The 13529-nt window shown below is 35.2% G+C and overlaps 1 protein-coding gene across 5 annotated transcripts in view; it reads left to right on the forward strand.

Annotated features, from left to right (window-relative positions):
* LRGUK (leucine rich repeats and guanylate kinase domain containing) overlaps window positions 1-13529 on the forward strand; it is a 109808-nt gene that overhangs the window by 71108 nt on the left and 25171 nt on the right. For 3 of the 5 annotated variants that reach the window (XR_009216762.1, XM_058530256.1, XM_058530264.1), the window contains exon 16: window positions 7779-7918. The exons of the other annotated variants lie outside the window; for them this stretch is intronic. Coding sequence is in view for 2 of the 3 variants with exons in the window: in XM_058530256.1 (XP_058386239.1) it covers window positions 7779-7918 (140 nt within the window). In the remaining variant the exon portion in view is untranslated. The remainder of the gene's footprint in view (window positions 1-7778; window positions 7919-13529) is intronic. 5 annotated transcript variants of the gene reach the window in all.

Raw genomic sequence — 13529 nt, forward strand, 5'->3', positions numbered from 1 at the left:
GTTTGTGTTTGTGTTTTTGTTTTGGTGGTATAAATGTCTCAGATTGAGTACAACTGGGCAATGTTTTGTTTGTGGTCCCAGGAAAGTAGTAGAAAAGATCATCAACTCCTCTCTGGTGAGAGAGGTTTTTACTGCTATTACTGATTTTCTTGGTATGAGGGAAACTGCTGCTTTTTAATTGGAGAATATAATTATTTAAAAATTGTCATTTTTCTTCTGCATTTACAAACAAAGTTCATATCACTTCCATTTGCTTTGTTTCTCAGTGAAGTGATCTTTATGGGAAAAAAAAGAACCCAGTGTGGACTTTATTCACTCTATTAGCTAATACAATCTTCAGCTTTTGAACAGAAGTCTGGCACCTAGTGTTCAAATCAACAAAGATGATAGTTCCACTGGGCGTAAGAGCCTTCTTCAAATATTTAAAGATCCAAATCAATTATTTTCAAGCCTCAAAAGATAATTTGACAAAGGATGTGATTGGGTAATTCACAAAAGAGGAAATAAAAATGGCCAATAAATACATCAAAAAGTATTTAACCTCACTATAAGTTAAAACAGAATAGACTGTTTGGGATACCAAACTGGCAAAGATGGAAAACAAATTAATGCCTGTTCTTGGTGAGGCTAAGGATAAATGCACTTTCTGTGTCATCAGTGAGAAAGTAAATTGGCAGAACTTTTCTGGGGACAGTTTTACAAATATTTGTCAAAGCCTTAACATTTTGCATATTTTTAACACAGTAATTCTAATTCAAGAATTATCATCAGGAAATAATTTATGTACAAGATGTTCATATTAATGTCTTTATAATAAAATCTGGAAATAATCTAGCCACCTAATGGGATTTTAAAAATAAGTTATGGAAAAAAGGTTATGTATGGTACAGGCAGGTGCTAGAATTCCATGTGGCTATTATAGTCATGTTGTAGAAAAATATGGAAGAAAAATATATTTGTTATATATTAAGGAGAAGGCAGGTTAAGGAGGTATAGCCAGTATGGTTCCAGTTGTTAGCTCTGGGTTGTTAGATTATAGGTAATTTCTGTTTTCTCATTTATGCTTTTTAGTTTTTTCTGAATTTTCTACAATGAACCTGTGTTTATTCAGGAAAAGTTATGTAAAATTAAATTCACATACATGAAAAGCTGTCTTGTGAAAGCAGCAACCATATATTCTATTTTGATTTGACATAATGAAGAACTTTCTAAGTGTTAGAAGTCATTTACAGAGGAACAGACAGGATTTTTCCAGAACTTAGGTGCTCTGTGATGGGAATCTTACAGAAGGTCTACATATGTTGGGTGATTAGTTGAACTGGAGGAAATTTAAGGTTCCCCTTATGACCTATGATTCATTGACGACAGCTGGCTCTACTTGCTGGCTGTGAAGAATCCAGCAGTCTGTTTTTTTAAATATAGTGCTTAATACTAGAAAATTGCACACAGTTACTAGTCTTTAGATCAGTGGCTTTCAAACATTTTGGTCCAAGATCCATAACTAGGAATACGTTTTACAATATTATGACCTACACACAGACACACATAGGAAACAGAAGTATCATAAAACACTTTCACTATGGTGATCCACTCTGATCTTTTCTATTCTACTCAATCTTAATTTTTTTTAAATGTTGGTTGTGACCTATTAATTGATTTCACAGTTTAGTTCGCAGCCTGCAGTTTGAAAAACCCTGCACTGAGTGCTCTTGAGCTTCGCTATGGTGCTGTTCTTAGAGGCCTGTTGACCAGATGCTTCCCTGCTCTGGTTACTTTCAAGGGGGGTGAGATGGGTTGGCATGATTTATGCTGAATTCTTTTCTGGGACAATAGCAAGGATCCAGTGTATTGGTAGTTATGCTCTTTGTCAATGTTAGGGCTCCGGATAAAATATAACCAAAATTCATATGCATGGTAATAAGTTCTTTTGTAAAGCTAAAAAAACTGACTTCAAAACAATCTTGATCAGTAGTGTTTTCGCCACCAAGTACTTTGCTGATTCCCTTTCCTTTTGCTCCATGACAACACTGAAAATCGTCGTTACCATAAAAGATCCTCCAAATTCCACTTCAGATAATTGCACTATTTATACAGTGTCTAGCACAGGATGTTCATAAATGAACTTAATTAATTGCTTAGTTCAATTTGAGAGACAATTTTATAAATCACTTTTCTTTATTGACCAGGCATTCAGAGTAGAGGGCAACAAGAGCCTAACTGTTTCTTTGTGTTGATGATAGATACATGTTAGAAGAGTAAATCTTTAATCTTAAAGGTGATTATGAGTGCAGTCATGATTAGCAAAAGCTAAAAATCCTTTTTAAAAGATTGTAACCTTACAAATTCATGATTTCAAATCACATTAAAAGTCAAAATAATCATAGGAAATTCCAGGTCCAGTACCATCTAGGTGTGTGATCTTGGGCAAGTTACAAACTTCTCATGCATAAAATGGAGATAATAATAGTACCCATTTCAAGCTTATTGTGAAGATTATAAATGAGTTAATATATTGAAAAACACCCAGAAAGAGTAAGTGCTCATGCAAATGTCTGTAAGCAGGAAAAACATTTTTAAAAATAGCATTTTGCCATTAATTGGAATAGGATAACACTGTTCAAACTAGGTGGAAATATTTGGCAAATGGAATGGCCTTCTCTGAAAATCCTTTTAAAAACGTTGACAACCTTGGTTGAATTAAGGGTCTTAAACAGAATTAGAATAATATTGGAAAGAAATTGTGGTTCAGCGAAATATTACAGAGATCAAGAGATTCTTTCTTGGACATTCGCAGGCAGCCTTATAACTTGGACAAGTGAGTGGGGAAACATGAGTTCTGAGGTTCTTATGCAATTTACTTGTGATACACAGTTAAAGATGTGTAATAGCACCTGGCACATGGCACATGCTCAATAAATGTTACGTATTATTTTTACTGTTATCATTTCAATGTTGATAAAATTAAAGGCATTTATATTCTGTGTTTCAGATTGGTTAGGTGGTAAATGCTGTCAAGTTACTTGACTCAGGAGTAAACTACTAGGTAGTGGGCATTTGTCTTCTCTTTGTGACGGGTTGAGAGAAAGACTGGCTTCTACAAGCTACCAGATCTAAAGACCCTCAGCTTCCAAGGACAAAGATAGAAAAGCAAAGTGAAGAAAGACAAAAAATGTCTTTGCTAGAGGAAGTGACCAACGAAACAACATTGTTGAAAAGTTGTTCTCAAAGGATGAGCCCTTCGTAAGCAGAGACCACACTTACCAGAGGTGGGGGTGTAGAGTTGGATGGAAATCACATCAAAAATTTAGTTATCAAATGTATTGCTCAGAGAAGAGGAAACCTTTAGTGTGTATTCAAGCTCCCTGAAGGTTTCTATCCTATTTCCTGTCGATCATTGCTACCCTTTTCTTCTCCTTTCCATCTCCCAAATTCTATACATGTGCAGATCTTATGTATCAAGTTTCCACTCTTGAATTTTACCCGCCCTATATCCTATCTCCTTCAAAGTGTCAATGAACTACTTCATGATAAACTCATCCATTTCAAGAAAATGAAATTCAGGGCACTGTTGTTATATGTTTTAATTAGGACATTCTGGTTACAGTGCCCAAATATTAAGCCCATTAGTTCAACTCGATTGAAGACATTTCAAAATATGTAGTTCAATGGAAAGAAATATTTTTTGTACCTCATTCTCTCTGTGTGAGAATACACCTTTATGTGCTTTCCTTTGTCTCAATGTAGAATCTGTTCTCTAAGTCTCCTTTGACTGGATGCTCAAGAATGTAGCACTTTCCTGCTAGAATAGTTTAGTAAGTGTATTCATTTTACCATCTATAACATGAATATTATTACCATGGTTCCTTGGACTTGTATGGTAACTTTCTACTATAAAAACTTATTTTGCTATGGGAAATTATTACAGATACTATGTAAAATGATTATCTTTCTAGTTGCTGTTATTCCTTTCTTAGAAGCACAGATAGATAAGACTTTTAAGATTTAATTCTGTCTTGGAAAAATAACTTCTTTTGGCACCCTCAGTTTTGTGATATGAACAGAGATTTTCCCTTAATTTTCCACTGCAGATTATGTAACTATACGATTAAAAATAAATATTTTAAATCATATAGCAGATTATTGTGCTTTAATTTGTTTTGAGCCCTTTTACTGGTTACATATTTCAGTATTGAGACTTGTACAGGGATTTTATAGGTATTTACATTTTATATATATATATATATATATATATATATATATTTAATCATGGTAGGTGTAAATTCTTTTTGTTAGTTAAAAAACCCTCACTATTACCTAAATAAACATTTTCTTTTAAAGCTCGATTTGAGTGGGAAAACAATAAACGATTCTGAAACCGGCTGGCTATCTGAGGACTTTTGTCTGAAAATTAAAGCCTATTTCCCAGTCATACATTTCCAAGTGTTTTTAAGGAGAGACAAACTCTAGTGCTGATTCATTTTTTTTGCAAGATTTTATTTAAATGTTAAAAAATTTATATTTAGAAGTGTTCAGTCTCATGTTTTTGGATAGGAGAGGGACTTAGTGACTTTGCTATACAAGTAACCTTATTAATGTAGAAAAATTGGTTATTGATCTAGGGATTTTTGTTTTTCAAAATTTTCACAATCTGACCCCCGAATTCTAATTTTATTACTAGTTATCGACATGGCTATGTGCCTGTAATATCAGACCATCTGCATCTTTTATTTCCTCCTTTCTTTTATATAGTAAAAGGCCCCGTTTAGTCTGTGTGATGATATGATATTTAATATACATATAAATGTTTTTGTGTCTTTTTTTCTCAGTGTTTTGGGTTTTTTTTTTTTGGTGAGGAAGATTAGCCCTGAGCTAACATCTGTTGCCAATCCTCCTCTTGTTGCTGAGGAAGATTGGCCCTGAGCTAACATCTGTGCCCATCTTCCTCTATTTTAAATGTGGGACGCTTCCACAGCATGGCTTGATAAGCAGTGCATAGGTCTGCCCCTGGGATCTGAACCTGTGAACCCTGGGCCGCCGAAGCGGAGCATGTGAACTTAACTGCTAACGCCACCTGGCCGACCCCATACAAATTCTTAGGGACATGGCCTCTACTGCATTTTTATTTAGGTTGGATTCTATGCTCATTCTTTTAAAATGTTTTATACAAATATTACTTTAATTCACTTGACTGCAAAGGGATATAAGTTGAAGTAAAAGCTCTAAGGTTTTTAGAATTAATTTGAGGTGTAGTTCCCATTGTTCCACATATTTCATTTATATTTTCCTGCATTGGGTAATGATACTAATCCAGAAAATAACTTTAAAATCCGTCATGCATCATTAAATTCATTTGTGTTTAAATAAATTTAAGTAGCCTATATACTGAAGAACTTCGTACTTTTTGTGGACTGTAAAGTAATTTATATATATTTTTTAATGTTGCCTCAAGGTTGACTTTAATTTAGATACTTTGAATAAGATCACATTACGATACTTTATTGCAGGGTATTATAACATTGGTAATTATGTTTTTTTTTTTTAATTGAGAAGTAGGATCTCTTGTCCATTGATGTATTAAAACATTAGAAACTATATTAAGAACTGTATGAAACTCTTTATTATAGGAGTCCAAGTCATTAAAGTGGTGGCATTACAATGTAGTTTAATGGTAATCTAAACACATTATCTTTATCCAGCATATTTTGTTGCTGAGAAATCATTAAGACATTACATTGTTGGAATTACAGCTGCGTTGTATCGTGAGATTGAACTGGGCTTGTTTACACCACAGTACAAACGGCTTATGTCTCAGAAAGGAGAAAAAGGAACTCTGACACAAATGCTATATTTCGAAGGTTTTATATATACAGGATCATTTCTATGGGAATTATTTCAATGAATATAGCTTCTATTTCTTTAAATTTTATCTTAATTTTTTCAGATTCATCTGGTCTTTTTCACAATGCTCTGTTCTTGGTATCCCATCAAGAGGACAAGTGTTTTTTAAAAAAATGAGCACAGGGTTCATCCCGTCCATCTCATTTTTTTCCCCTTGCTTCAGCCTTGCTGAATCCTTTACTGTAATTCAGTTGTGTTAAGCATGCTCCTGGATCCTCATAAAGGATCTCAAAGCCACAAAGCCACTCTCTCTGCCTAATATGCTTTCGCTCCAGATATTTGAATGCCTTTCTTCTTCATGACTTCAGATCACTGTCCAGATGTCACCACCTTAGAGAGGACTTCCTTTGACCATCATGCCATCTCACTCTATCCCCTTACCCGGCTTCCCGATCCTTCACCGCACTTATCACTTCCTGACATTATCTGATGTGTTGTTTGTCTCCAACATTAGAATGTAATCCCCACAGGTCAAGGACTTTTTATTTACTGCTGTATCCCTGACACCTAGAGCACTGTCTGGCACATGGTAGATGCTCGACGAATATGGGTTACATGGCTTTCTGTCACGAAGATTTAACAAAGAATGTTTCCACATACAGTTGTCTCTGTGACTGTTAAAAACATAGTTACTTTAATGTTCCTTTTCAAATTGCTCTATCACCTGGAATTCCTTGGCTGTGGATTTGCCCATTTGTTGCATCTCCAGGGTCTGAGTTTTAGATTTCCCTACCATGATTAAATACTGTTATTCATCTGCAACAGCTTCTACCTTGTTTTATTGACTTGGAATTGCCACACAGTTGGGTGCAAGTTCAAGTCCAGATTGCATACCAGCACACAGCACAGGATTAGAGGTCTGATTTCCCACAGGTGTTTGCACCTTCAGTCCAGGTGAGACTCTGCCCAGGCAAAGTCCTTAGGTCTGTGGCTGAGGTTTCCAGACACTCCGTTTCTAACTTTTAGCCTTATCAAAGAGCCCAGGTCTTGTACAGTAAGCACACAGGGACTGGCCTCCCCTCTCAGCCCCTGACACACTCTGACCTCTTGGCATCAATGCCCACTGCCCTGACTTGGAATCTTCACATCACTTCTGGCACCTGGAAATTTTTCTTTCTTGGTTTCTGCTTTGCTATGTATTAAAAACAAAACAAAATTCTGTTATATATTACCCTGTATTTATTTGTCTTTGAGTAAGGATAGCTTCCCACATCAGGCAGCCATATTGGCTGGTGGTACATATGGAAATTACTTGTTTTAGCATTTTTAAAGCAATATTCCTGAAAGTGTTGATGCTCCTAAATATCCAAGGGTATTTACACCTGGGCCCTCTATAGATGAGCAGTGATAGAAATTTAGATTCTTTATATTCCAGGACTCTAGACACTCTAATGTTTTAAAGGAAACGTTAGACATTTATGAATAAATTCTGTTAAACAGTCACCTCATCATCCATTCTATTCTTTTCTAAAGTTTCTTCTTAGAATTGCATGTTTTGTTTTCTTTTTAGGCTTTTAAGAGAATTTTGTCAAAGGGAAAGTAATTACGAGCATGACTTTCAGTTAACTATCTAGAAACCATTGTTTTTGCCAAGTTTTACTTCCTTTAATCCATTCATCAGCCGGTATTGTCTGAGCACTAAGTGTACTCCCAGGATGTGTCTGCCAGGTGCTGCAGGCTGACTTCATTATTATCAACACTAATTATTATCTTTTTCTAAGACATATTTTTCTCTCACTTTCAAGTTGAAATGCACAGACTTTAAGTATACAGTGTGTTATGGTTGGGCAAATCTAGATGTACAACATTTCTCTCACTTCGGAAAGTTCCCTTATCCTATTTTATGCCTTTTATTTTAAACTTTGTTTTTTCCCTACCAGATATTAAGACACCTGAGCTGAAATTTGGAAAGTCTCCTATGAAGCTTAGTACTTCGCATTCGTATGATTTCCTGGATTCTACAGACAGAAACTACTTTGTGGAATTATGGGCCAAACTTTCAGCCAAAAAAACACCAGTGGTAAGGAGGACAGAAGGGCAAAGCTGCAAATGAGCATTACAGTGTCAGACAAAAAGGGGATTTAATATTTTGAGGTTAATAAGTTTCCCCAAAACTATTCTCTTGCTAGTGTCAGCTGAAGACAAATTTTTTTTGCCTCTTTTTACACCTCTAAGAATAGTCATAGGTTCTAAAAATAGAATATTCAGTGTAGATTTTGTGAGTACTTTTTCCGGAGACTCCTAGTCAAAACTCTTGACACTCAACTCTTTATTTAGCAAGAATAGAAAAGCACTACAATAGAATTAATGCTGTAAAATATGTATTTCAGGGGAAAACTTACTTTGTTTTGGGACATAATTTTAAATTCTTGTACTGAGCCTTCAGTGAGGCCACTCAAAGAGTCCAGGTGTTATAACTTAACACTATTTAACCAATCATGTAACTTAGTGCCAACTCGGTTCTCTGAGAACTCAGAGTAATCAGTATGGGCAGGAGTATTGAATTCAGAATTGGCACTACCTTCAAATTAGATTGTGTTCATTTTCCATTTGTAATACTTTTTATGTGGTTCTGGGAGTATGAAGAGACCTAAATCATTGCAATTACAGTTGCCACAAAAGCGACAGAACTTCTGTTTCAGGTGTTAACTCCTTGGTTGTATTTCCTTAAGGCTAGCCAGTTCTAAGCAAATAATCAGATCACCTTCTAAAGTCAGAACCATCAGCAGTGGTCAGAAGAATCAGGCTGGTTACTTCCAACAAAAAGTCTCAGGCCGTGGTGTATACAACAGATTCACTCTTCAGAAATTAGTGCAAATATAATACTAAATTGCTGCTGTTATAGATATGGGGTGAATTTGCCTAAGATTATTTTTAGTGCCTCATTTTCTTTTAAAGATTATGAATTCAATGCTATTTTGAAATTTTAAGTATTTATAAAATTTTAGGACATTTCATAGGTTATTAACATTTTGCATAGCTATTATAATGCTGCAAAATAAGCAATGTACCTGTTTAAGATCATCACAACAGAAGCTTGAGTGAGATGGTATGACGTTATGTTAGAAAACATAGTGCAACCCATAGGAGAAGATGTTATTTTCCTCATTTTACTTTCTCAACATAAATTTCTGTGTATTTTTGGAACTTTTTAGTGAATTCAAGAAAATAATTGCAACTTCCTCTGTCAAAAATCTGTATCTTAAATTGTCCAAAAAAAAAAAAAGTAGAAATTTTTCTGCTTTTCTGTAGATTTGGTGTGTTTATATTTACCTTTGGAAACTACCAAGACAGCCATTTGACAGTGATGGACAGAGTAGAAATTCCCATTGTCAATGCTTTTTTGATTCTGTTTCTCTGGAGCACTCTTCATGCTTATATTGAAGACTGCATTCTTCCTCTCCACTCAAACGTACCCCAAACTCACTGTGTACATGAGGTCTTTCAGTCTAATCTCTCTATTCTAATATTCCACTCTTTCCTGGTGCATAGTTTATAGCTATATGTATGTCAAGGTGTGGTTACAAAATAATGAGGCTGGTTTTGTGAGTATCTTACGGAAACCAGTCTTATTCCTTGGTAGTCACATATACACATGTCATAACTAGTTGGCTAAGTGTATATTTATGTGTGTGTTTGGTTCTGTGTGTATTTCTAGTCTATACTTGCTTCTATCTACATTTAGTTATTGGCTCCTTGACTTAAGAGGAAATGCACTGACTTGGAGTTCATGGGACAGTCTTGCTACCTACTGGATGGTATTACAAAAGTCACTTATCTGCTATGACATATCATTTCCTCTTCTATAAAGTGGAGCTAATAATACCTACCTTACAAAGTTATTGTATCAAATGCATATGAAATTTCTTTATAAATTATTGACCACAAAACAAACGTTAGTTGTTGTTAAGATGATAATGGTTGGCAGGGAAGGGAGAAGGGGTTCAGGCCCTCAGCTGTACTTCTTTATGTTCAAGAACAGCAGCTCTCCTTTGGAGGATCATCAACATCCTGTTAAGATTAAGAACCTTCAGATTTATGAAAAGTAATTTCTACTTCTACTTCCAATAAAGGCAGACTTGGCAATTTGGACTAGCCTTCTTACTGAGTATAACTAGAAGACCTGGACCAAAAAAACCCCCAAACCTACCTGAAGGTATTAGAAAGCAAACAGAAGAGTGGAAAATTATCTGGCCAGGAATTAGGGAGGGAGGATGATCCTGAGAGGTGAGTTGGGTAACAGAGACCACTTTTCCCTGTTGACCTTTGCCAATTGAGATTGGCATGGTTGAGGGGCTGACTTGGCGCTTTTGACAGTATTGTGGGACTAAGACAATAGCATTGAAGTCTGAGGTCCACCAAGGAGGAAGCCCTGAGGAACCATACTTGCTTTGGGTTAATACTTGAAGGGCTGCAACTTTGAACAAAGGTGAACAAAAAGTATTCAGGACTTCATAGGAACTGCAGTTAAAGGTTACGTACTCACATCCTTGGAATTACATTGAAAAGATCCCAGATTTCTAGTGTCCTTAGGTCCCTGACAGAAAAAAATTTCTATAGATATTTTTGGAAATACAGTGTCTAGTGCACATTAAAAAATAACCAGGTACACAAGGAGATGGGAAACATGAACTAAAGGTAACAGACTCAACAGGTAATAGAAGTCGGCCTACAGGGCCTTCAGATTTTGGCAGTATCAAACACACATTTTCAAACCTCCAAGTATTGATGTTATCAAATCCAAACTTTAAAATAATGGTGCTTACAATTTCCCAGATGCAAAACAAAATTGGAAATTTCAGCAAAAAAAAAAAAAAAAAAGATAATTAAAAAATAAATGGAAATTATAAAACCTGGGGGAAAAAACAGTAACTGAAATTAATATCCAATTAGACACAGCTTAAGAGAGAATTAGTGGACTAGAAAATTGGTAAGAAAAATAGATCGTAGACAAAAAGATGGAAAATACAATGAAAGGGTAAGAGATATAAAGCAAACAATGAGAAGATTTAACATGTGTTTTTGAATCCTAAAAGGGCAGGAGAGAAAAAACATAAGATTTGAAGAGATAATGGATGAAACTTTACAATCCTGACAAAAGTCATCAAGCCACGAAATCTTGAGAACCCAATTTAGACACACACAGTTTTAAAATTATATTGTACTCAAAATCAAGACAAAAAAAAAATCCAAAGATCAGTCAGAGATGAAAAATATACTTTCAAAGGAGTAACAATTAGGCTGATAGATGACTTTCCAAAAGAAATGATGGAAGCAAGAAGACAAAAGAATATCTTTAAAACAATAAAAGAAAATTATTACCAACATATAATTTTGGTTCCAGTGAAAATATCCTTCAGAAATGAAGATAAAGATATTTCCAGACAAAAGAACAGACAACTTGTCACAGAAAATCTACATGAAAGGAAACACTAGAGAATTTTCTTTAGGCAGAATGAAAATTATCTAAGACATAAGGTCAGACATAGAAGAAAGAATGAAGAGCAAGAGAAAGGGTAAATATGTGAATACATCAAAAGGTGTATTGACTCTATAGAACAATAATGACTTTTCCTTAAATATACATAGAACTAAAGTATATAAAATTAAAATATACAATTATAATGTCAAGAAGCGTATAAAGAAAGATAAAGTGTTCTAAAATTCTTACATCTGAAATCCAGGAAGAGGGTAAATATAATAATTAATATCAGACTTTCAGACTTTGATGAGTCAAGGACACGTAATTTAATCTCTAGGATGACACTAAAAGATGATTTTTGTTTTGGTGAGGAAGATCAGCCCTGAGCTAACATCTATGCCCATCTCCCTCTATTTTGTATGTGGGATGCTGCCACAGCTTGGCTTGATGAGCAGTGCCTAGGTCCACGCCTGAGATCTGAACCTGTGAACCCTGGGCCGCTGAAGTGGAGCACATGGACTTAACCATCACGCCACTGGGCCGGGCCCTAAAAAATGATTTTTTAAAATGTGTAGATTTAATATCCATACCTAGAAAGATGTAAAACATATTATTTAGAAAAATCAAAGACTTAAATAAGTGGAGAAATAGACCACATTCATAAATTGCAAGACTCAATATGTGTACAAATGTCAGCTCTCCCCAAATAGATCTATAGATTCAGCACAATCCAGTCAAAATCTCCATAAATTTTTTTGTGGAAATTGATAAGTGGATTTTAATATCTATATGGAAGTGCTAGTATTGGCACAAAAATAGGTTAACAGACCAAATAAGAGCCTCCAAACAGACTCAAGCACATATGGAAAGTTGATTTATGAAGAGGAGTGGCACTGCTGAGCAGTATGAAATAATAATTCTAGAAGACAATCTGAGAACACTTTCAGACTTTGAAGTGGGGGAAGATTTCTTAAATGTAATACAAAAATCACTAATTACAAAGGAAAAATTTGAAACATTGAGGTACATTAAACCTAAGAACTTCTGTTAATAAAAAAACAGCAGTAAAGAGGAAAAAAGGCAAACCACAGAGAGGGAGAAGATATTTACAATTAAGTATAACTGAAAAAGTGTTCATATCCAGAATAAAGAACTTCTACAAATTATTAAGGAAAAAAACAGATAATTTATGGAAAAATCACTTCACAAAAGATAATATCTAGATGGCCAATAATCATTTGAAGAAATATTCAACCTCACTATCAGGAAAATGCAAATTATAACCACAATGGGATACCACTATACATAAACTAAAAGTACTAAAATTATGAACTGACTTAAGATGTGGAGCAATGGGAATTCTTATAAGACAACTGGTGGGAGATTCAATTCATACACTTTAGAAAATAGTTGGGCATTATTTACTAAACTGAACAGACACATACCCTGTGCTTCAGCAGTGGTATTCCTAAGTATATACCCAACAGAAATGTGTGACCATGGGCACCAAAAAATATGTACAAGAGTGTTCGTAGTAGCATTGTTCATAGTGGTCCTAAACTGGAAACACAAATGTCCATCAGCAGTAGAATGGCCAGATAAAATTTTGAATTTTTATAGAATAAAATATGTGTGGTAACGAAAATGAACTTTGCTCCATGGGTGTATCTCACAAACATGCTGTTGAACCAAAGAGTTCTTGACTCAAAAGAATACATATTATATGGTTCCATTAATATATAATTTAAAAACAGGCAATACTAAACCATAATATTTAGGGATGCAAGTTTAGGTGATAAAACTATAAAGAAGAAGTGGTTACTATAAAAGTCAAGAGAGTGCTTATCCCTGGGGGGACGGGGGTGGAGGAAGAAAGTGATAAAAGGATCTCAAGGGACTTGAGGGATGCTGGCAGTTGTGGGGTGCAGGAGGGCACCTGGTGTAGTAGAACGAGTGTTGTGTGTCTGTTCATTCGCTGTACAAGCCTCAGTGAGTTACTTAACCACTCAGATTGGGTAGGATTTCCTACAGGCTGCAGCTTGAAAAATCAAGGGCAGTCTGTAAGGTGGGGGGTCCAAGGGCAATGCTGAAGCCAAAGTCAGACAAAGGTCCAACTAGACGATCAATCTGAAGAATTTGAAGCGAGTGAGGAATCCACATTATAGCAATAGAAAAGATTAGGGTGGGAATTGTTAAGGGCTGAGACCCA

This window comes from Diceros bicornis, chromosome 3 (genome assembly GCF_020826845.1).
Source record: "Diceros bicornis minor isolate mBicDic1 chromosome 3, mDicBic1.mat.cur, whole genome shotgun sequence".
NCBI classification, from domain to species: Eukaryota; Metazoa; Chordata; class Mammalia; order Perissodactyla; family Rhinocerotidae; genus Diceros; species Diceros bicornis.